The following is a 24732-nucleotide window of genomic DNA, read 5'->3' as shown; positions in this document are numbered from 1 at the left end:
ACAGGTTATCCGTGGCTAGGGTGCTACCAGGAGGCAGCAGCCAGTCGACGCTTTGACTTCATGCAGTGTCACTTGCTAGTTGCATCTCAAGGTAAGCTTACTTTAATAAAATTAGGCCAACCAAATTGCTAACGAAGACGCCAGCAGTACGAATCTGCCTTTTCTTCTCCAGCACTCCCACTTTGTAATGTCTCCTCATTTTCTCTAAGTTCAAATCCCTCACCAGACATGTTCGCAGTTACCATGGTAACTAATGAAAACCAAATTTGGAAGAAGAAGAAAAAAAAAGGGAGACAAAAAATGCTTTTAAGCTCTGGAGCCACCTGTGTGTCTGAGTCTATTAATTCAAACAATAACAAACCATCTCTCAGGATAACAGACCAGAGCAAGACAAGATTCGTGCTCCCTGCAGGCTCCTCATTTGGTGCCGTTTTTTAACAATGCCCCACTGCTACAGTTAGTTCTGCAGATCATGGGTTCACACTATGATCTAGTCTGAATTGTCTCATTTTTACTTACAGGTCTCAGGCCAGATCATAGGGTGCAGCTACAACCCTCTGTTACTGAGCCTCCTCTGAGCCTGATCCTCAGCGGGTATGAGCCTAGAGACAGCCGTCAGGCAAGAGACAGGCTTTCAAAAGGCACTAGTGATATGGGTGCCCAACACCTTAAGGGCCTGACTTTCAGAAGGTGGGATTCAGTTCTTTCTGAAAATGTGGCCGCTTTAAAGGCAACTCAAAATAGGGACCCCAACACTGAGGGACACAAAATCACTAATCATTTTTTAAAATCTTGGCCTCATTAGGCCTTTTGCGCAGGACGGAGAGGCTCAAGCTTTAGCTCTGGAGTTCCTGGGTACAATACCCAATGACGACCAAGAAGACAGTGGTGGTTTTGCACCATGCCGGCCATGGAGCTGAGGTAACTGAATACAGCATCCTAACTCCATCATAGATGGATCTTCTAGTGTCATAAAACTGAGGTACTGGCTCCTACATCAACCCATTCCCTGCTGCCAATGTTGGGGAGACAACTGAAGGAAAGACAGTCTGGCTGAGGTGCTCCTATGCTGCAGCAATCCCCATAGGCAGCTGATGTACCCTAGAGCAGCCCTCAAGCTGCTCTAACTTACCTTTGTGCACATGGCAGCCTCAGAATTGGGACAGGAAGCAAATGGAGGCTGGAGGGTGTGGGATGTTTTGCCACCTTTGTACCAAAACCCCTAACCTGCCCTGCGTGCTCTTTGCCTGCAGCCTTGGGTTTGGGCCACCACTGTAGTTAAATATATGTACACAATACACAATTGTACGTGCTGATTTGATTTCCGAGTCCCAGGTTGGCGAGTCCAGCTCAAGTGGTTGGATTTCCCATACTCGGTATAGCTCACCCACATCTATCTATTTCCCTCCTCACTTAAGTTCTCGTTCTACTAATGCAATTTACATAATCATTTCCCATGGACAATCAAAAGGCAACAAAAAAATGCAGTACTGTGGTACCACAGAGCTGAAGACGCACAAAGCAAATATTACAATAACTTTATCTGTGGAGCCTGCAACAGCCAACACTGCATAATATTTAATCGTGAGTAAACAACAGACCCTGCAAAGCCTTAGTCATCCTGCTCTCCCATCTTCTTCTCACTCACACAGGGTTAGCCAAGGGAAACTCCACCGAGGTGGGAGAGAACCCATTGAGTTCAGTAGGGCAAGTCACAAAAGTAAGGATTTCTTATGAATAAGAGGACTCAAGTTTTTATTCCCATCATCCTGATACATTAAAGTTGACTAGTAATTTCCTATTTATGGGAACAATAAAAATAACTATCAGGATAGGCTAGTTTAATCTTAAACTTTCATTTTATACATGCTGTACCAAATCCAAAATGATCTCCTTTGGAAGACAGAATGGCCCTGCCGATAGGCTCCAAATCTCATTATCATTCCCCTTTAATCAGGCAATTTAAAGCCATTCCACTTTGCTTGTGACAAAGTTGCCCGCTGGTAAGCCCTGGGTGAAGTGGATTTGTGACCACAACCCAAGTTTCCCTAGCATATTTGGCACTAATTGACACCACAGCTGATGGTCTAAGCAGAGCAACTGACTGGGGCCTTGGAGTCTGACCTGCCTTCCCAGCACTGTCTCCCCAGGACAAGGCTGAAAAACAACATGGATTGGAAAAATATAACAAGGTTTTCTGGCCAATAAGACAAAGTATGGGCCTGTCACTGCCCTTTTCCATGTTTCAACCCCAAATGAATGCAATTCTTGGAGTTGCAGTTCCCAGGGCTGATGGAATTGGCAGGGCTTTCAGCAGTGCATGCTGGGAAAGGGAGCAGGAGACATAAGGAGCTCAATTTTCCTCACTGCAAGAGAGCTGGGGAAAGAATAAGACTTGTTGCAGTGGGAGCAAATTGTCCCCCTCCACTGACTGTATCAGGAAAAAAGAAATTTTAAAGTGACCTTTCCATGTTTTTCCAGGACCAACATAACTAGCTGTAGTGAACTAATCCTGCTTCTGAATTCCAGTCATTCACAAAGGAATTAAATGCAGTTTATTCTGACTCTTAAATAACCCTCTCATTAATGGCGTGTGTAATTTATGAAAAAATAAACAAAATTCAAAGGGAGACACAGAAAGCGACGGGCCCTACAGTCTTTACCAGAGCTGGGATACGATTGTGTCATTCAAGCACCAAGAACAAACCGCATTCTGCAAACCACGCATACAAGGGAAACAGCATCACATGCTTCCGAGAGATATCAATGGAAGTGTCCGTACTCGAATCATTCCACTCAACCGTTCGGCCCAGACCTCCCACAGTGAAACGGGGTTTGACTCTCCCCCCCCCCCGCACACACCCCACTCCACAGCTTCCTGAAATTCATCTGTCACACAAACAGTTGTTTTCACACATCTCTGGGCCGAGTCCTGAGAGGTGTTATGTGACACCTGGGTCGTGCTGAGGACCCTCAACGCCCTTTGAAGTCAATGAGCAAGATCAGGGTCATAGAATATCAGGGTTGGAAGGGACCTCAGGAGGTCATCTAGTCCAACCCCCCGCTCAACGCAGGACCAATCCCCAATTATTGCCCCATATCCCTAAATGGCACCCTCAAGAATTAAACTCACAACCCTGGGTTTAGCAGGCCTAAGCTCAAACCCGGACATCTGCTAAAGTACAGCATATATTCTGGTATCACAAGTAACACGGAGACAGGACTTGATTCTGAACACCTCTTGCTCAGCAATTGTCTTGGGTTCAGGATCTTAATGAGATCCCATGCGAATTAATGTAATGGTGCGCTGCGGACAGCATACTACAGAATTAACCAGCCACGAGCTCTGTTTATACAGTAAATATCTATCTCCCGTTTCTATTTTAGGTGTTTCTAAGGTGCCCGTTGCTGTAGTATCCAAGCACCCAAAATTGGGTTGTGTTGCTTTTCCGGTGTTTTATGCAAGAACATGTGAATTCTGCCCACACCAAGAGGCAATTATTCCAGATTTGTACCCGATCTCCACCTGCCCATTTATTTCAACATTGACCAAGGGTATAGGCTGGGAATATCATCAAGAGGCATAAGCACAAAGCACAGAGGAGTCAGGCATTAATACGAAGGCAGCACAGCTGCCTTCAGAAGGGAGTCTGTCAGACCCATGGGTGTCTTACCATGGCTTTCACAGCATAAGGACGTGAACCTGTATACGCTTATTGTCTACGCCAGTGGTTCTCAAACTATGGGTCGTGACTCCATTTTAATAGGGTCGCCAGAGCTGGCACTAGACTTGTTGAGGTCCGGGGCCTAAGCCTGAGTCCCCCTGCCCTGGCCCAGAGCCCGAGGGCTTCAGCCCTGGGTCATGGGGCTCAGGTTACAGGCCCCCAGCCTGAGGCTGAAGCCTTTGGGCTTCTACCTTGCCCCCCACCAGTCCAGAGCGGCAGGGCTCTGGCTTTGTCCCCTCACCCCCACCCGAGGCGGCAGGACTTACACAGGCTCAGGCTTCGGTCCCCCGTTCTGGGGGTCATGGTGCAATGAAGTTTGAGAACCCCTGGTCTGTGCTAAGTGGCATGAGGAGTTCCACCACAGCTTGGGGGTAAACGTGAACAGGATTGGGCTCATGGATGGTGGGAGAAGGCAGGCCAGTGGGAAGGGTGTGGGTTAGCACCCTTCAATGGAAATATTGACGGGGGGAGCTATGTTTCCACCCCGTGCATCATTCCTCGTAAACTGTGCATATGTGGAGGGGGTAGAGGTGGGAGCGGACCCAGAGGGGCTGCAGCAGCTACCATGGCACCCAGGATTTGGCCAGGGAGCAGGTAGGAACCCACCCATCCCCAAGTTTCAGCATCCCCCTCCCACACTCCACCAACTATTCCTGACACCCCTACCTGCCAAGCATGTCCACTCTACCCCCACATTCAAAGCGAGCTTCTGCCACCACTGATCATGCCCTGTGTTTGTGGAGAAGATGCAGCCATTTTTACAGGAAACCAGCATTTGGGCCATTATGTTCACTAAGCCCTGATCTGGGTCCCATTTAAATTAATAGCAAAACTCTCCTTGATATCATTAGGAGCAGGACTGCTTTACTAAGAAATTGCGCATTGGGTGAACTCTGCCAGTTACAGACTTTATTACTAAGTATTAGTTTTGTCCCCACGGCACCCAGAGATCAAGCAGGGTTGGGGACCCATTCTGCAAGGTGATGTGTGAACATATATGAGTAACAAACAGCCCCTGGCCCAAAGGCGTGAGCATGTAATGCCCCAGTCCTGCAACTGGACCCATGTATGCGACCCTGGTACTCACATGGAGCCCCAATTAACTGTAACCGGTTCCACATGGCGGCTGGGATCCGCCTGCACAGATGCAATTGTAGAATTGGGGCCAAAATCTGCAACTGCTGAATGTTCATTCACTCCCACACTTTTGAAACAAACATTGATGTTCTAAGTGACCCCTGCCTTGCATAAAGCAGCTCGTCATTTTATTAGCAAAATACAAAGGAAAAAATTGCCTAAGCCCAGAAAAATGCACTCCGGCTAGAAGGCTGCCATAATCATTTATTTTTAAATAGAGGGTGTTTTTTAAAGCTTCACACAAATATCTAATGTGGCTCAAGCTGGGCACACATTAGAGAAAAACATTTAATGAGGCAGTCTGCCCACAAACCAGCAGTATTGTGAATTTCAGAAAATAATTAGCTGCAAATAGTGAGGATTAAACAAACTTCTCTGGATGTTCACCAAAACATACTGAGCCAAAACCGCCTCTATGCAGAGGGCCAGGAGGAGGCCTACACACTGCACAAGTGATGCGTGGGTTTGAACTGACCCTGTGCACTGAGCTGAGTATCACCCATGCTGGGTCAGTGCACCTCCATGCTACCCCGAACACCACCACCCCTCCACCAGGCTCTCCCAACACTGCCCTGTGTGCGGCTGCTCAAACGAGCCCATTACTCGCCCTTGGCTCCTTTGGGCAGGGTTAGCTAAACTCCCGGTAGTTGAGATGCCTGAGTAGACGTGCAGAGAGCAGTCAGAGTGTAACCCATCAGCGACTCTGTTACCTGTCCCCCTCTGTGCCTGATCTGCAGAGGATGGGACAGTCCCACCGAGCGAGTCTTGACTCTTTAGCTCATGCTTTTAGCTCCGGTGTGTCAACCAAGATGGAAGCCATCACAGTAGCACCACTGTCAATGCTAGAAAACCCAGACAGGGGACACCAGGCAGCCTGAGGCCACGTTGGAGGGGGAAAGAGTACGCGCTGTGCCTGTAGAAAGGAGCAGCAATTACTGCTTCGGTACCTACTTCCTCCACAGAACTGCCCCTGGGACAAGCACCCTCTACCACTCATTGCACAACCGTGGCTTCAAAAGCCACAATACAGCCTTAGGCTTGCATTGAGGAATGTGGGGCAAGAGGTCCACGACATCGTCCACTGAGAGATCTCTGGGAGAAGCCTCACAAACACTACTCACAGCGCAGCTCAATTTAATGGTTCCCTAGGAAGCAAAGGCCCGATCCTCAGTTGGTGAGTGGGGGCTTAGCTCTACTGGCTTTAATTTCCACATGCTGAGGATCTGGCCCCACGTCTCTCATCATGGCTTCTTGCTGGCAAGTCACCTTGCCCTTTATCTGACAATTTGTCACATCGAATCCCGTCAGCTGAATGTCACACAACGCGGCTTTGAATGTGAGAGTTGACTTGAGTCTATGGGATGCGACACTGACTAGACAGGGGCAGGGGAGGGGAGGGAGAAAGGGGTTTTATTGGGTTTCTCTTCTTTTTTGTGTGTGAAAAACTTGCATTTTTTAGGTCGCAGGATCAACTCGTTGCCAGGAACATCACAGTCCTTATACAGAAGGGAAAATCATGTCCTGCCCCTTTACAAGTTGAAACAACATGCAAATGCCTCTGATCCCCACTGCAGCCTTTCTGCATACAGGTGAATTTTATCCACCAGACACTGCACCACTGTTTATCCAAAATCCTCACCCTTTCAAATAGATGGGATGTTTCTATGGCCTGGTCTATGCACCGATTTTGTATCAGTTGCACTATGTCAACTGAGGGTGTGATATTTTACCCAAATTAGTTACAGTGGTACAGTCCCTGGTGTGGACTCAGCTCTGTCAGTGAAAGGGTCCCTTAGTTCCTTCCCCATATGGAAATAATTAGACATAGGAACCTTTATACTGCTCTAACTGCATCCAAATTAAAGGAATTGAGAGGCTTTAACTATATTTATGGCTTAGTCTTCACTACAAAGTTAAACTGGCAAAGCTTTGTTGGCTAGGAGTGTGGGGAAAAAAAAATCAACCGCCTAGATAACAAATATGCTGTCAAATCCCTCCTCCCCCTGTAGACATGACTATGCTGAGAGAAGAGTGTCTGTCACCATACCTAATGTTGTTCACGGAGGTGATATTACTGGCCAGTATAATTCCTCCATCTGTCAGCATATGCGGTGTCTAAGCCAACATGGCCAGAATGGCACAGACTCCGTAGCGTAGACATAGCTGGTATTGTGAGAGTTGTACAGCTTTGGCATTTAGACCTGATCTAAGACATTTGGTAAACCAGGGTTGGGTTGCTTGTGATCCTGAAAAAAGGAACAGACCCTAAAATGGACTGTTTCGTTCCAGAAGCCAACACGTACAATTCCTATGGAGACACTCTTGGGGCTTCAGTGAACCAAGAAGTACTTGTCTCGAACAGTAGCTATTAGCTGAGAGCAATGAAAAATTCAGTGATTTAATAGCTGATTATCTCCCGCAAAAGCCATCATTCAATGAACCTCTGCTGACATTTCATAAATGCTTAAAATATCATTTCTTAGCTACCGCCCGTGAGGTGATAGTTTTCATTTCTCTGTCATGACTTGAAGGCTTCAGAGGCGCACAGAATCAATTTCCTTGCAAGAAATTCATCTCCACAGGCTGTTTGAGGGAACAAGCCTGGCTGACCTAACCCCCCCCCTTCAGCCCATCAGCAGACAGCTAATTGGATTTCTGACGTAATTGAAGCGAACAACACCAGAGAAGAAGAAAAGCTGTGCAATCCACTAATTTCTGAGTGGAGAAAAAGAAAAGACGTCTCTTGCTCTCAATTTGGCCTCTGTTATGTCATATGAGTCCACGTATGTGTGTATATAGATGTGAGAGAGAGAGAGAGAGATCACACAATCAAATAATTTTGCTGTGATTAAAAATATATTCTGAAAAAAAGAATGCCAGATATTGGTCTCCATCAAAGTGGGAGTTCAGTCAGAAGTGATACGCAGATGTGATGCTGATAAGCAATGCAAAATGGAAATGATGAGCATGTTAAACGTAACTAGCCCTTAGAACTGATGCTGGGGCTTTGCCATAATAAACCCCAATCCTAAAGCAGGATAACAAGAATGAAACCCATGGCGGTGAATGAATGTCATGGGATGGTCCGTCCAGAAGAGAATCATGAAAAGCATCCCACCCCCAACAAAAAACAGAAGAGGTCAAGGGCAAATTGAAGCAGATAGCCTCAATTTACTATGGGCCTGATCCTATTGTAGTCTGTAAGAAAAAGATCCCCATTGTCTTTCATGGGCTTTGGATCAGGCCCTAATTTTTCACAATGATGTAAACTGAAGATGTCATCATTCAATATTTACAGCCCTGTGATTTTCCTCTTTGGGGGAAGAGGGAAGGAACCTTAACTTTTCAAGTCTCAGAAAAAGAGACTTTTTTTTGGACAGAAAATGGCTTTATGACTGAACCAATTTTCACAAAAATATTTCCATTTTCGTTGAAAATTCTCAATGAAAAAGAAATGTAAAAATTTGACATTTCTCACCCATGAAAACTTGGAAAAATTGGTTGTTTGGCGGGGGGGGGGGGGTAATGAAAACCTGGATATTTTTAAAGAAAAATGTCGATGAAACAAAAAAATTTTTTTTTCATTACATTTTTTCACAGGAATAAAACAACGACGACAAACACTCTTCCCAACCAGCCCTTGAACAGACCCATCCAGCCCACAGTGTTGGCCTCTAGAACTTCTCTAATGTTCTGTATAGTGTTTTCTGGGGCTTGGTCCATTTTGGTCTTTGATAACCAGCTTCATGAAGCATCCACCGCTTGCCTTGTGATGCTGTTTCACAGTTTAACAGCTTCATCCCTTAGGATATTTTTCTGATGATATTCACTCATGGTGCTGAACATTCAATGTTCATGGTGCTGAACATTCTGGCTCTGTACCAGCAAAGCATCTGAGCAGTCCCACTGGCCTCATGTTCTTACAATTACTGTTGGTTAATATGTAAAATTACAGATGTTTAAATGCTTTGCATTCCTGTAGAGCAGACAGAGCCAAAGTTCTCAACACCTTGCAAGATCAAGTCTTATTCACTTTAAAGTTTTCTTTAGCCTAACTGCACCCAGTTACTCCTACTCATATATGCCTTTGTTCCACTTAACCATCTTCTCCCTTGGGCTTTTACATGCCTCACACGCAGGGTACACACAGCAATCGGGAGGCACAATTGCAGCACGTGTAGGTATACCTGAGCTGGCTTTGATCAAGGTAGAATGCTAAAAGTAGCATAGTAGCCCTGTCTCGGTGGGCAGCCACACTGGGTACAATCCTATCTTAAAACCTAAGCACACGGGGGGCGAGCCCGTCCTGCGGACTGTGCAGCTGCAGCTACGCTGTTATTTTTAGCGCGCTAGCTTGCTCAGAGCTTTCGCAGCGGGTACGTCCACCCAAGCTGGAAATTATACTTCCAGCCCCAGTGTAGACGTAGTCACAGTTGAACATGGCTTCCCTGTCTCCCTTCATTATCATCTGGTCAAGCTGTAAAACAGACCCTTAATGCCATCGGTATGTGACTACTTCCCTCTTCTCCTTTGCTGACCAGTCACATTCTCATGAGGTTTCAACAGACCGAGCTGGAAGCCCAGGGTGGGCCTGATATTTTGATCACTAGCAGTGTTGCCTACTAGACCGGCCAGGTGCAATAAAAACAACAATAGTTAGCACGTTCGCAGCCTTTTGCACCCAGTGTTGTCCCGCCGTTAATGGAACGGTGTGTTGGGGTAGAGAAAGTTAAACATACTTTTGCATAGCAAAATTGTTTCTAGAAACCCGAGTCAGTGGCAAACAATTGACACAGCCCTTAGAAATACAATCCTGCACAAGGCAGCAGGAGAGAAACAATTACATCACTCTTGGCACCACAGGAAAAATTCCATAGGGATTTTTTGTTTCAAAGCCATAAACACTGGAACCCGATTTAACTGCCCATTAATTCTGGAAAAAAAAAAAAAAAAGAAAAAAAAACACCTCTAGTGATGACCTCATTAACTGAATTTCTTTTGGGCCATTTATGGTGGGCATTGCAGGCTCAAACAGCAGGTTCCCAAAGGGGCTTGAGCATATTTTCCCATTAAATAAAGAATAATTGTGCAAGCAATGATTTTAGGGGAAATACAAGAGAAATTAATTACCCATACATCTTATCTCAAACTCAGTGGGAGCATGTCCCAAGTATTGTTGCTTGCATTATAGTAATGCATAGAGGGATCCACTGAGATTGCCACCCTATTGTGCAAGGCACTGTACATGCATATGGTAAGACAGTCCCTGCCTCAAACAGCTTACAAGAAAACAGACAGGACAACCGAAGAGTGGGAAGGAAAAGAGAGAGACAGACAGTTTAAGTGACTTGCCCAAGACCAGTCAGCAGGCCTATAGCAGCGCCAGGATTAGAACCCCAGGTCTTCTGACTCTTACTTCGGTGCCATACCCACTAGGCATCATCACCAGAATAAGGAATGAGTCTTATCTTGTAATGGAATCTGCAAGCACAGACCACAATGCTATCAGATCCCTTTGCAGGATCAGGGCCCGAGGAAAGGCCTGCATCGAATACAATATACGTACCCCAGAAGTATTTGCTGTTACTAACACATCAGTAACACTAGTTCTTCATTCTCCGGAAACATATCCGGCATCCTTCGTACAAGACAGAAAGGGCAAAGTCCACAGAAATCACAGTGTACACAGAAAACACTCTTTTCAGGGAATGAGGCAGAGCTAGTGATTTGAGGTCATGAACTTTACACTCGCTGATGCGATGGCCACCGCTGGGCTGGCCCCAGCGAAAAGGAAAGGTGCTGATGCTCTGTTTCTGTCTAATGGGCGCGAGCTGTTTTAGGGTAGATTCAATTCACTCTGGCAGATTTGGGATACTTAACAAGAGAGTAAACAATATGAGTTAGGCAAACTGGGCAATTCATCTCACTTCTATCTGACTCAGTTTGCTATTCTGTAAAGTGCTGGGCAACCCATAAGAGTTGTGGGTGCTCATTCTTTTGCAGGAGATGCTCAGCCCTTTGCAGTTCAGGCCCTGTATTTCCAGCCATAGTTCAAGTTATTATTAAGTGAAGTGCGATGCTTTCTTTGGTCAGTTTTCTGAGGAGCTTCCCTAGAAATGAAAAGGTCGCATTGTCTTGGTGATGCCAATGGACCCAGACACAAAGCATTTATAATGTCCTCAGACATGGAGAGAGGCAACTGTTTGCTTTAACTGACAAACCTCTAGAGTAAAACCCTGGCAAAATGTTCTTGGAATATAGTTCTGCCAATGCAGTAATCACACTGGGAAGATTCCCAGTGACTTCAATTGGCTTTTTGGATCAGGCCCCAAGCTGTGGAGATTGTTAGATTTAAAAAGGAGATGTAATAGTAGCTGCTCGAAGGCTAAACAAGTAACAGGAATGACTGTGGATAGATCTAAAGCAAAACTTACTGGCAGAATTCATGGACTACACAATAGTGGTCAGTGGTACTCAGCAAGGCTATCAGACAAAAATGGTTCAAATTTTTCCGAGACGAGATGGTCTCCAATTCATAGATAGTAAAGTGGGCACAGCAGTAGTGAGGGTAGATGGAAATCGCTTTCAAATCCTAGCTATCAAGAACAAGATGAAAAACTCTGATGAGAGCCAAGACAAGCAGCAAGAGCCTAGAGCTAGGAACGTTATTACTTTAGATCACTGATTCATAAGTGGCAAATGTTCAGGATGTGCTGCAGTCTATCCATAACAAAGAAATCCAGGGGGCATTAGAAATTTACCAGGAGGAAGTGGCTAGCTGTCAACTTAACCAGGGTGACTGGACAGTCTGTCAAGACAAGAAGCAAAGGATGACGTGTCCTTAAGCAAGTGTCCCATATGGTGCTGTGGATCCAAATTTGGCCAGGAATAGTCATCATGAAAGGAGGACCATGAAATACATTTTGTAACGTGTGTAGTAATAGCACTAGGTTTTTACCCTGTGTATTCCTCGTCCGCAAAATAAATTGGTAATGCTACTTTTACACCTTTTTGTTGCACTCTATGGTTGTGTCACTGTTAGCCTCTTTTCTGTAAGACTTCCCAACGTTGCTCCCACCAGCGAGGCTCCACCAATAGGAGTTTCAGAGAAATGCTATCACAGACCAGCCTCCAGTACGTGAACCACTGTCTCATCTAACTTTGCTCAAAGTAGATCTAACTCACACAGTGGCTACAAGACCTGTGGTCACCATAGCCGAGTTACTCTCATGTTCCCACTCTTTTCACCACCAAGAGCCATGATTAGGGCCCTACCAAATTCACGGTCCATTTCATGGTCACAGGATTTTAAAAATCGTAAATTTCATGATTTCAGCTATTTAAATCTCAAATTTCATGGTGTTGTAATTGTAGAGTCCTGACCCAAAAAGGAGTTGTTGGGGGCAGGGGGCAAGGTTATTGGCGGGGGGGGGGTTTGTGGTACTGCTACCCTTACTTTTGTGCTGCCTTCAGGGCTGGGCAGGAGCCCAGCTCTGAAGGCAGATCCACCGCCAGCAGCAGTGCAGAAGTAAGGATGGCATGGTATACGGTATTGCTACCCTTATTTCTGCCCTACTGCCTGCAGAGCTGGGCCCTCAGTCAGCAGCCGCCGCTCTCTGGCCACCCAGCTCTGAAGGCAGCAGCACAGAAGTAAGGGTGGCATGGTCTGGTATTTTGGAGGGCTGTAGATCCCAAGCATCTCCATCAAAGTCAATGGAGTGACACTAGCATTACTGATACCAAAAGATGGTTCAGGGATTCTTTTCTGAGAACGGTGCAAGCCAAACAGAGCTTTATTTCCTGGCTGAGCTGAATATGGCGCATCATTTTACAACGCAGTACTAACATGTTTCAGACACCCTGTCCTCACTACCATACGAGATCCAAGGACAGAAACAATTGTATTTACGTACATTTGCACCTTCCATGGTTCTGCACCCTAATAAAGATCAGGGCCTAAGAACCATTGGGTCCTTTCAACAGACAAGTGAAAGCTAACAAAATGCATTGGGCGGTAGTAGCAAGACAAGTCTTATAAAGGCAGCACTCAGACTAGGAGTGCATATTGTCCCTCTAGATTTCTAGATTCTAGGTACAGCATGGGGTGAGGGATGAATATTTACCCCAGCATAAATGGACCAAGACCAAGTTCTTCCATGTATAATTAAGCTGATTATCTTAAATGCAATGCAAGAAGCTGTACAGAAAGTCCCTAGACACCTTCACATTTCAACTGGGATTTTCCAAGCAGCCTAAGGGAGTTGTGGGGTTCCATGGGATTTGTGCACCTTCGAAAAAGCCCATTCCTAGTGAAACTTAAAACAAAGAACTTGTGCCTACCAATAGAAGCACTGGAGAAGCTAAGCAACCCAACTACATCCTATAACCACTGATGGGCACATCTTTCTAAAAAAGAGGCCCATTTTGTTCAGTGGTACAGCATGACAAGCACGTAAAGGTGTAGAAATCACACAGTGAAAGTGACATGTCAATAGATTTATGCCAGAAAGGTCAGCAATGGCCAGTGCAGTTGCTTTTTTTCCCTCCAAAGCAAAGTTGACAGTTTATAAATTATACAGTACCTGCCTTAAGACAGACTTAAAAGACAGTAATTGTATTTATTATAATCACTTAGCACATGATTCACCTTGAACTTCAAAGAAAAATAAGCAGTGGGCTGTGCATAAAAATAGCTCTGCTATAGAAAGGAGGATAGCATAGAAAACAGAGATGGAAAAGACCAATTATTCATCTTACCTAACCATTTCCCCTCCCACCCACCAGTAGCTAATGACCACAGTATATTGAGATCAGACTAGATCATCATAATGGTCTCTACTGGCCGTAACGTCTATGGGATGCTGGCTCCATAGAAATTAACGGATCCAGGATTATACCTTATGAACCTACATTCTCCAGTGCTTTGTCCAGCTGTAAGTCGTTCAAATGACTAGACTGCCACCCCTTTCCTTTGGAGACCTTTCCCCAGTCTAATGGATCTCGCTGTCAAGGACATTTTTCCCAGAAATCCTTCCTACATTTTCTAAAAGTAAAATTCACTCTTGTGCAGAAGCCTGTGCCTCATTCAAGCCCTGCTTTGAGGGCTTCAATGGGATTTAAGTCATGCTTATGTCTTGTGATGGGGCCCTTTGCACCCTAACCGAGCAAGGACTGTACTTTATTAGTAATTGGACAACAGCTACCAAAAAAAAAAAAAAAAAATACCCTACAGCTTGGGAATTCGCTCTCCTCCTCTTGTCTAAAATAGCCCAAGGCTACGGAACATCAGGGCATGTTGCAAACATGGGAACTGTAAAGATGGGGAATCAAAGGCGGGAAATGATTTGAGTTTAAGTTGCCTGGCTCACTTGTACAGCTGCAGTCAGGGTGTATTATAAAGTAGTGTCAAAGGGACTTAGAGCATGTGGATGAGCACTTTTTAGCATTTCTATACATCTAAATAAACCAACCATATTCAGATAAATCCATAAGGGCCAGATTCCGCCACCTTTACTCACATAAGTAGCAAATCACTCTTCAAGCAGTCCCCTCGTAATCAAGGGAACTACTCATGGAGAAAGATACCATCCAAAAGGAGTAAGTGTGGCACATTATGATTGTTGTGATTGTCACGAACAACTGTCATCTTAGCCAGCCAATTGGAATACTTATATAGTACAAGAACACATACTCAGCAAACCCATATTACCGACCAGAAATTAAAAGGGAACAAATAAATCAGTTTGCACATGCTTGCAAATCAAGGACTTTCACATCTTATTCTATACATATATGCAAAATGCACCAAAGGGCTGGATCATGGACTGGACATAATCAAAAGAAAGACAGTGGCTGAAAAAATGAACTGACAATAGTTTGTTGGGGAGAGTTAGTACTCTCTTTTCAACTAAACATTGCACACCCCAGTGTTAGACATACAACTTTCCAGAATGGAAATGTTTAGACCACCTTTGTTTAGCTAATAAAACCTGGTTTTGCTGACCTAAGATTTACCTGCCAGTAAGCTTCTTCCAAGCTTGTATATACAGCAGGTAAGATTCTGATTTGAATTACGCTACTGCAAACACACGGACGTTAACCAAGCGGCTTGGAATTTACACCAACATAACTGAGAACAGAATCTGGTCCACTGATTGGAAACCAGAGGGAAAACTAGTTGACCAGAATCCCAAGTTCTCTGGATCTGCAAATATGGTCCCCTATTTAGGAGTTTCACACAAATATGGCTTTATATCAGAGAAAATTCTGATTACTTACTTGATCTTCAGACTGGCGAGCATTTTTTTGTCAATCCTGAAAAAAGAAAAGAGAGTGTTACTAAGTATCCAATGGGCTTTTTGATCTGTTAGACATCCTAGAATGTCTTTTTCCTCATACACTGTGTGTTCTTAGGAGACCCAAGGGCTGCTGATAAAATTGACTATCCCGACATTCTCCTTCGGAAGTTTCATTTATCTGGCCGGAGCGAGGTTCATTGGTGCAAAGTCTTGACCATGAACAGCTCATTGAAATCCCAAAACAGAACATGCTGCTCAATTACACCATAAAGCAAGTAACACAGTATCCAACACAGCATGAATTGTTTACTGATGGTACTTAATTCAAAAGCATCCTTGTACCATTTAACACACTGAACATCATAACTCAGAGCCTTAAACAAATCCTTCCAGCAGTAACAGACAGCAGTAAATTTGTGGATGCACAACTCCATAGTAAAAATAGATTTTCCTCTATATTTCTATGGAGAATGAAGGTCCCATTGAGTGACTGTTCCCCAGAACTGATGTTCCTAATCTGTTGTTGGTTTTCATTCATACCCTGACCAGTAATAGTCCACTTAAGTCCAGCTATATTGATATATATTCTGTAAAGTAGTTCTTCTCATCTGCAAGTCTCAAAGCTCTTTACAAAGGAGGAAAGCATCATTTCATAGGTGGGGAAGCTGAGGCACAAGGAGGTAGTGATTTGCCCCAGGTCACTCAACAGGCTAGTGGCAGAGGCAGGAATGGAACCCAGGTCTCATGCAGTCCAGGGCCCAGTCTGCAGGACTGGGAGCCTCCCAACAATGTATGTTTTCTCAGGCACTGACTACAACCTGTGCGATGTGAGACATAAATTCACACTCATAACTGAATGATGAAAGGCAGAGAGACTACATCCAATAGGAGACCCAATCTAGAAAGGTTTATGCTTCAGAAGACCTGTGCATTCTAAGGTTTTGTTCTGTGGGAAGATTAAAATATAGGTAGGAAAAAAGGTCTGACAAAACTAAACATACCAAGAACATTCTACCAAATCCTAGTAACTCTGACCTGCGACTCCACAGCTACTGTGGACAGGTAGCTAGACCAAGTGGAGACAGCAAGACTCCTGAGTTTTATACACAGCTGTCCTATCAATTAGCTACGTTTCCTTGGGATTGTCATTTCTCTGTGCTTCGATGTATGCAGCTGTAACATGGGGCTGATACATACCCCATCATGGCTGTTTGTACAGTGTAAGTAATGTCTTCAAAGTGCTTTCAGATCCACAGACAAAAGGCGACACATTGTATACATACAAGATAGTACTGTCAAATTGTAGCTGGAGTCTGATTCCTAGTGGTTTACGAGATCCCAAGCCATTATCTATTTATTTGGTACTTTTAATAAGTGTCCATGGAACACTTATTGAAATAATTGTGACACTACGTTCCATATTCTTTATGAAAATATGCTTATAATATGGATACAACATAACAGATATACTTTATGCAGGATGGGTCTTGTAAGGTATCATTGGAAAGGTTATAATTTACTGAATGTGATTAGCCATTTTGTATGCATGTATCATTTCTGTACCTAAAGTTAGGAATATGGACTATGTAACAATTACAACTGGATGTATATTGGGGAGACACCCACCAGACAACAGGCTTTCAGATTTGATGGGCCATCAGGAAGGACCAACAAAACCATGAAGATACTAATCTCTCTCCCTCCTGGGAGATGTCGGAGGACGTAACTGTGACACTACTAGGTCAGGTGGTCTTGTCACCTGACACTAAACATTATCTGGGACTTCTTACAGCTTTCCAGTGAAAGAGAAGGGGGGTCAAGTTTGGGAAACAAAGGATTCCCACCTTATGTAAATCTTATTTAAGGGTGGGGAGGAAAGCAAATGGGACTCCTCCTCTCTATGGCCTGTCTGCCCAAGAAGAAAGACTGCAAAAGACACCTGAAGGGAAGGCAAGGAGGGAGTCCAGACTTAGACGGGGTCCAGTTTGAAAAGAAATATAACTGGAACCCTAAACCACAGAAACTTTGCAACCTGCCTAAAACAACATTTAGGGTAAGAAATTATATTTTGTAACCTGTTTCTCAACTATACTGAGTTTAGCTTGTGTATTTTTTTTATTTGCTAAGTAATCTGCTTTGTTCTGTCTGTTACTGCTTATATTCACTTAAAATTAACCTTTTGTAGTTAATAAACTTATTTTGTTTATTATTAAGCCCAGTTTATGTAATTTATAACTGGAGGGGCACAAGAAGTTGTGCACATCTCTCTTCACACTGAGGAAGAGGGCAGATTTTTCTGAGCGTGTGCTGGGCAGATTTTTCTATACAGTGCAAGACAGTATTATTTTGGGTTTATCTCCCAAAAGGGGTGGGCACGTGAGTACTGGGGGAGTCCTCTCATATAGAGCTGACTGCAGTCTGTGACTGCAGCGGGGTGTGGCCCTATCTGTGTATGTGTGCTGCAACAGACTGGAGAGCCTAATTCAGCAAAGCAGTGAGAGGGAACCCAGGCTGGTTGAACAAGAGAGGCTCAGTGAAATCCCAGTACCTCAGGTGGCATCCCAGAAGGGGGGGTCCAACCCGTCACAATAATATTAACCTAAATTAAGGCAACTAGTATTAATATCTCAAAATGTAAAATTATGTCTATTGGCAATGACTGCAAATGGAACATTATTGGTCATGTGGAATTAACTCCATTTATCCAAAAATCATTCTTTACAACGTGATCACAAAAAAATATTTAATGCTGTTGAAATACTGTTTCCCATCTACCAGTAACTTTACAGAACTCCTCTCCCACGACTGAACTTCCCCACTGAGTGCATGCCACATGGGCTAATTATGTAACAACAGGTTATGCAATTCCAGATTATACTAATATAATTCTAGCACGGGTCCATTGAAGTGGATGGTGTTAACAACAGAGGAGCAAGTTCAGTGGAGTGAGATCAGATCCTTGCTCATACTTTGCAGTCCTATATGTTAGCATTCCATTCTCAAGTCTCAAAATAGTTCAATGTAAAACCTGGTTTAGCCCACATTTCTTTCCCACGTGTTAACTATTGCACAATACCCATTGCCAGTTACGCTAAATTTAACTTTCCCCCGAACTTTGTGTATACACTTTTGCATTTCCTGCCTTCCTCCAGAGAATATTTCCCAAGTGTTATAAGAGCCTAGTGCAAAGCTGTGTCTTTTCCATTGCACAAGTTACTTTAACCTTCTTTAAAATCTCCAGATTCAAATTATTTTCAGAACTCAGGAGAAACCAATCTGTATTTGGTGTGACAGTGATCCAGGCAGGGCCTGCCTGATCAAGGCCTATTGAATGCAACATCAAACCTCCCACACTACCTTTAATGGGCTTTGGATCATGCCCATCGAGTCCACATTTATTGTAAGATGCCATGCGACAAAGGTTCTCTAACCATTTTTAAATTCATTTTTTTCCCTAGTTCGTAGGGTCAAAAATGGCTGGGACTCCGTAGATTTGGATTCTATTTCCCAGACACTGGCTCATTGGGAAACCTTGGGTGATTCACTCATTTTCTGTGCCTCAGTTTCCCTACCTGAAACTGTGTGTCAGTTTCCCTACCCACCTTCGTCACGTATTTTGAGAGCCCAGACAAGAGGCACAATATAAGTGCAAAGGGTTGTTCTTACTCCAGGAGTCCCTACAGTCCAGTCAAAATTCCCCTTTTACAAGGCACATTTCATTACAGCGTACAGAAGCTTTGGGATCCTACGGAAAACGTACTGCAGAGCTGTATAAAACAAATGGACAAGTTATGCCTGTACTCTGTGTTGGGGGGCAATTGGAAAGGGGGGAAGAGTACAGGGAGCCTCTTGTGTCCCAGTGCCCCCATACAGGGTGCAGGCATAGTTATTATGCAAACAGTGGGCAGTTTGTGGCATTCAGCCCCTCTGAGGGGCGGGGAGGGGGAGGGGGTCTCTCTAGGTGAGGTGGGGCAAGGTGACAGCCTGGGGGCAGAGTGCACAAGTAAGACTTACGCCTCTCTTCATACTACAGGTTAGCTCCCTCAGTCTCCCCCTGACCTCCACCATCACAGACTCGCACAGCTCATGGGAACCCCTGCACTAGTGGGTTGCAGCCCACAGGGCCCAATCTATTGAAGCTAATGGGGCTACTCCCCTGAGCAAGGGCTACTCCCCTGAGTCAGGCTTGCAGGATCAGACCCATGATCTGGAATCTGAGAGCCCTGGCTCCAGGTCTCACCGAAGTTAATAGACATCTCCCCGTAGGCTTTAATGGGCTCGTCAGTCATTTAACGATTTTCCCTTAACATCTGCTCAGACTCTCCGCTCCCAAAAAGTGGGCACATTATTGTTTCTAAAATAAAGCATGCCATGAGTTGCACACTCCTGGATTCACTCCATGCATAAGGCAGATTTTAAAAGCATTATTCATTATTATGTGATAAAGCTGTTCTCAGGTCCTGGTAAATCAAGTTGAATCTTAAAGCATATTTTTCGGGTGCAAATGTCTGTTGCCTAAACTTTTTACTGCTACAAATGACCCAAGGGGATTGTGGGTAAATGAGACAGTTAGCTCCTAAAGGATCTGGGCTGAAATATTCATAGACCACACAGCAGAGCTGCAGTGAGTGGATTTCATACCGATGCAAATGCAAGAAGGGAAAAGTCTGTTGCTGTTGTTTTGCTTCACAGAAAAACAAACGGCACTTAAGGAAACCACAGTTTCAAGGGGACTAAAATTGGGACCTGTTTTAATCAGTAGCCTTCACACGAGCCTGCTTGTGGTGCAGAAAACCACACCATGTGCTGCAGTGCAAGTACCCTGCCTACAGAACCCCCTGAATCCTAACACACACACACACCGGGCCACCCACTGCACAGCAAATACGCAGTGGTTCCGTGGCCAATAGGTCCTTACGCAGCCACGGAGACAGGAGCAAGAATGTGCCCCATACTGACGCATGCTCCCCTAGCATTCACTCAGAAGCTTGGCAGCAGCCCTCACTTTCATGATGCAAGAGAAACAGACTTGGGGGGGTGGGTGGGAGAGGGATTGGGTGATTCACTTCCAGGCCAGTCTCCACTGGCATCAGCCTGCAAAAAGATCATCGTACTAGAGCTTGTTCACAGCCAGCTCTCCAAGGCAGAGAGCAGGGAAGAGAATGAAAGCGGGTAAGAGCATATCAGGAGTCTATCATATGAACCCTGGCTGCTTCTTCCTTTCTGTGAAATGGAAAAATAATAATTCCCCCCCTCACAGGATTCAGTTTGTTACGATTTGTCCAGCACTTTGACTCAGTATCGCCAGCAGAAACAGAGCAGAAGCTGTGGTGTAATGGCAAGAAGCCCTGAAGCTGGCCAACAGACATTTATTCTGTGCAAAAAAATACTGCAGACAGAAAAGAAAATCGCATCTGTGTTGGGCCCAGTGTTGGAAATTGTTGAGTGCTCGAAGATGAGTTCAGGTCTGGCTGAGTAACCTCCCTGATGGTAAATCTCGTTCACGGGGTTCCCACAGAAAGGGTGTGTCTGTCAAGATGTACAGATATACTACTGTGGTAAGATAAATAGATATAGGTGTTGGGTGAATTAGCAGATCACTTCCTTTCTAGTAAACAAACACAGAGGCCGCTCTTCCCATGGTTGTCTTTTTAACTTAGCATTCAGCCAAACGTCAGCTTTGGAAATCAACAGTATCACATACAATTAATTGAACTACAATGGTTACAGAGAGCCTGATCCTGCGCTACTTACTCCCATTGGCTTCAGAAGCTGCTAGATTTCTCCTGCCACAGTAAATCCTAAGGCCAGATTTTCCCCACATGAGTTTCAGAAGACAGCATCTACATTCATGTACACTGTCATTTGTGTAGGTAACAAGACTATCCAGAGTTAGAATCATGAATATTAAGAAAACACACCAGGGTTTCAGAGGGGTCATAAAGCCTTGTGACTCAGCGCTTAAGCCAACGCTGTAACTATTGTGGATGAGGAATCTTCCCTGTTGAAGATTCCCATAACTGCCATCTGCAGCACGGTTAGCATCTTCCTCTGCAGCAGCAGCTGCTGCTGGCTACTGTCAGAGATAAAATATGAGGCTAGACAGACGGCTAGACAGACCCCTGGACCGATCCAGCATGGCCATTCTAATGTTCTTTCTAAAAATGGCCTGATTCGGTGAAGAGCTGAGCTCCACAGCTCCCAGAGACTTCAGCTTGTGAGGTGCCCCTTAGATTTCTGCACAACGGCATAAGTTGCTGCAATGGCATTACGTGCACTCGGGTGGCACTCCACATTCACCTGGCTGCTCCTCATTAGCTGCAATCTGTTGTAAGAACAGAAAAGATCACTATCACCTCATGATAGCTCACTGAGCTTCCCACAAGCAGAGGGCAGCGGGAGACACATCACACTGCTACGTCACGGGCTCCTGCAAACCTTATTCTCGGATCTCATGATTCTTAAAGCTTCCTATTTAATTAAAGTGATGTATTACAATATAGATATATTCAAAGCCCTGCTTACTACCCTTACTCCTTTGATTAACCTTTTACTCCACGAGTCCCATTAGAATTCAACCTTAACCTTCCCCTCATACCTGATGGAGTGTATGGATCGGCTAGAGAGCAGCTCCAGTCATGAAGTTACAGGACCTCATGCTCTTAGAATGTAGGGTTGCCAGGTGTCCGGTCACAAAGGGGACCTGATGGTATCCAGTCAGATCTCCTGACCGGACACCCAATGTCTTGTTACTGTGGGCGGGGGAGGCAAGGAGGCATCGAATCATCACCCACGACAGCCCCTACTCAGCCGGGGCCTCCTCCTACCTGCATCAGGCAGTTGCAGTTCCCAGCCCCAGCTCTGTAGGGGAGTTGCTCCTGACCCACGCAGGGAGTGGGAAAGAGGAGTGAATAGGGGGCAGGGCCTCAGGGGGAAGGAGAAGTTCTGGCACTCCTGCCGGAGTGTCTGATTTTTAAATATTACGAAGTTGGCAACCCTACAATAGAACAGTGCTCTGTTATGCAACAGATACCATCAGAGGGCCTGATTCTGCATGCTGAGTCGTCACATGGACTTCAAGGAGATGCGAGTAAGCACTACTCCACATGCGTGAGAGGGGTACAACTGGGGCTGAAGAAAGAGGAGTCAAAGGACTCTGATGCACTAAACTCAGGTCTAATCTAGAGTGGCCTAAGTGTATGAAAGCATTAGTATTACTGAAGTCTTAATTCTGAACAGCTGCCAAGAAGTCGTTAACCTTGCCTGCTACATCTTCCAATGATGTATGTAACAGTGGGGTTTCTCTCATCGACTTCATTTGGGGCCTTTCCTATAGCACCCGTTCTCCCTCACCCCCATCCCAACAAAAGACCTGTAGCCCAGGTTTCACTGTCTGCTGATCAGTGTTATAACACATATCCCACATGGATTATGCCCAGATAAGTTTGCAGACATTCCCCTACTTCTGACAATATCGGAATGAAGGAGACACTGATCCTGATAATAGAAACAAAAATCCATAACAATATTATTTAAAATGAATCAGCATTTAGATGGTGACGCAAGCCAGATGGAGGCAGGAAACTCGAAGTTACAGCTGATGCTTTGTCCTTTTTTTTTCATGCTGTTGTGAAAGAAAATGCAAAGGTGCAGTGACGACCCATTGTTTAATTCTATGCTTAGTAAGGTAAGGTATGAAAGGAAACGCAACCTGGACAAGGGTTGAATGATTCAGTAAACTAGCGAGGAAACAGAGGTATTTCAGCTCATGGGAGCTGGTTTGAATTTGAGCTAGCTTGTCTGTGATTGAAGCAGTTAACATTGACAGTCTACGTCAAATGAGTTTGTTGGGATTGAAATCCAGTTCTCCATGGGCAACTGCCAGGCTACCTTAAAACTAGAGCCATGCAAAGCCTAGATTTTTTTCCCATAGGAAATTATGACATTTCAAAGTTTCATCCTGAATCAGAACAAAGTCGACATTTCCTGCAAAACAAAAATTCTAAAAAATTTTGGTTTGGAAGTATTTAAATGACCTTATCAAAGCGCTTTATTTAAACTGTTATTGTATATGTAACACACAAATCTAACCAATCACATCAAAACAAAGCACTTTGATAATTTTTCGTCAATTTTTTTTAATAAAAGGAACATTTCAAAAACATTCTGATTTCATCTAATCAGCATTTTCTAACAGAAAACTGCTCCACCAGAACATTTTTGACCAGCTCTACTTAAAAGCAACATCACAACTGGCACACATTGAGTGGGCACGCTCAGGACTGAATGTGCAAGGCAAAGCGAACTACGCTCTCACCCCTAGAAGTTCGAATGAACAACTTTTGCAGGGTAGCCTGAAGGGAACCTTCTTCTGCCCAAGCTGTATCTGTCCAGTGGATGGGGACAGACCTTAATGACTGGTTTGATGATGAAATTGCTGATACATCCATTAACTGCTGTGGCCTGATCGCAACATACCACAGTTGGACTTCTTAGAAGCAGGGAAGAGGGTATTGAATTGTCATCTGGCCAGAAATATCAATCAGTCTTTAAATCAGGAGACAGGTGACAAGTCCAGCACTAGCTAGTAAGGATAAAGTGTACAGCAATCCATCAAACAGTCATTGACAATCCATCCTGGACTCAGCATCCACAGTAAATCAGGCAAGATGCCTGGATGCACGTAATACAGTTTAGGAGATGGATTTGAAGCTTATCTCTTGATGGGAAGTGCAATAAACTCTTCTTCCATGTATACTGAAACCACAATACTCTATTTATTAGAAGAAGAAAGGGGAAGAGACAGAGCGACTAAATGGCTGTGTTCACTATAGCATTAGACAGTGCATCCCTGCTACTACAGATTACATACCTAGTGAGGAGCTACTGAAATTCACGCAGATCTCTTCTTGCAATTGTGCATTTAAGCGAACAATGTGTTCGTGCCAAAAGATGAATGGACTGTAAAGCACCGAACCACTATGCTAAGAGAGGCTGTCCCTGTCAAATCTCAGAAGGAGGGGAATCAAAGAAATCCAAGTCCCTCAATCAAAAGCATTCAGATATTCCCCTTCTCACAATGCACAAGGAAGACACTTTCCTTTGCAGGTTCTACTTCAAAGCAGGACATTACCAACACCAAAGGGTTTTCCCCTTTAAATTACCGCAGGGAAACCAAAGACGGAACAAAAAACCCCTCCTCTCCGCTCATTGCCCCACAAAGTGAATGGTAAAAATCACCCACCATCCGTAACCTCCGAACGAGACGCTGCGTTTCCTATGAAACATCGTGGCTGCTTGGCCGTGCTCACTCTTCCTAGCGTTGCCGGCAGTGGCCCCCGTCCACGGCTGCACTTGTACCTTAGCCCCACTGCTCGAAGCCAAACAGGAAGACAGGGCACTTCTGTGAGTGGGCACAGCCAATGCATGAAGTGTGCTCCCTCCAGCTATTCTGTGCCTTTAGTTTGAGCTCTGGGGGAGGAAAACCACTCTCACCACTTCCTGCAAGCGTGTGCTACAGTTCTGTGCAAGCGCTGATTACAGAGGGGGCTTCTCCTCTGGGTCGGCGGCCG

General features: G+C 44.7%; 1 protein-coding gene across 3 annotated transcripts in view; it reads right to left on the bottom strand.

Annotated features, from left to right (window-relative positions):
* The window catches only part of RAP1GAP2 (RAP1 GTPase activating protein 2), a 207442-nt gene extending 182940 nt beyond the window's left edge, over nucleotides 1-24502 (bottom strand). For all 3 annotated transcript variants that reach the window (XM_077836315.1, XM_077836316.1, XM_077836317.1), the window contains exons 1-2: nucleotides 24405-24502; nucleotides 15141-15176 (exon numbers count right to left, since the gene is read on the bottom strand). In XM_077836315.1, coding sequence (XP_077692441.1) covers nucleotides 15141-15176; nucleotides 24405-24448 — 80 coding nt within the window. In that variant the 5' untranslated portion in view covers nucleotides 24449-24502. The remainder of the gene's footprint in view (nucleotides 1-15140; nucleotides 15177-24404) is intronic.
* Nucleotides 24503-24732: the final 230 nt, after the last annotated feature.

The sequence above is a fragment of the Eretmochelys imbricata genome, chromosome 17 (assembly GCF_965152235.1).
Source record: "Eretmochelys imbricata isolate rEreImb1 chromosome 17, rEreImb1.hap1, whole genome shotgun sequence".
NCBI lineage: Eukaryota > Metazoa > Chordata > Testudines > Cheloniidae > Eretmochelys > Eretmochelys imbricata.
Note: the sequence above shows the minus strand (reverse complement) of the source record. Positions and strands in the feature narration are given on the sequence as shown.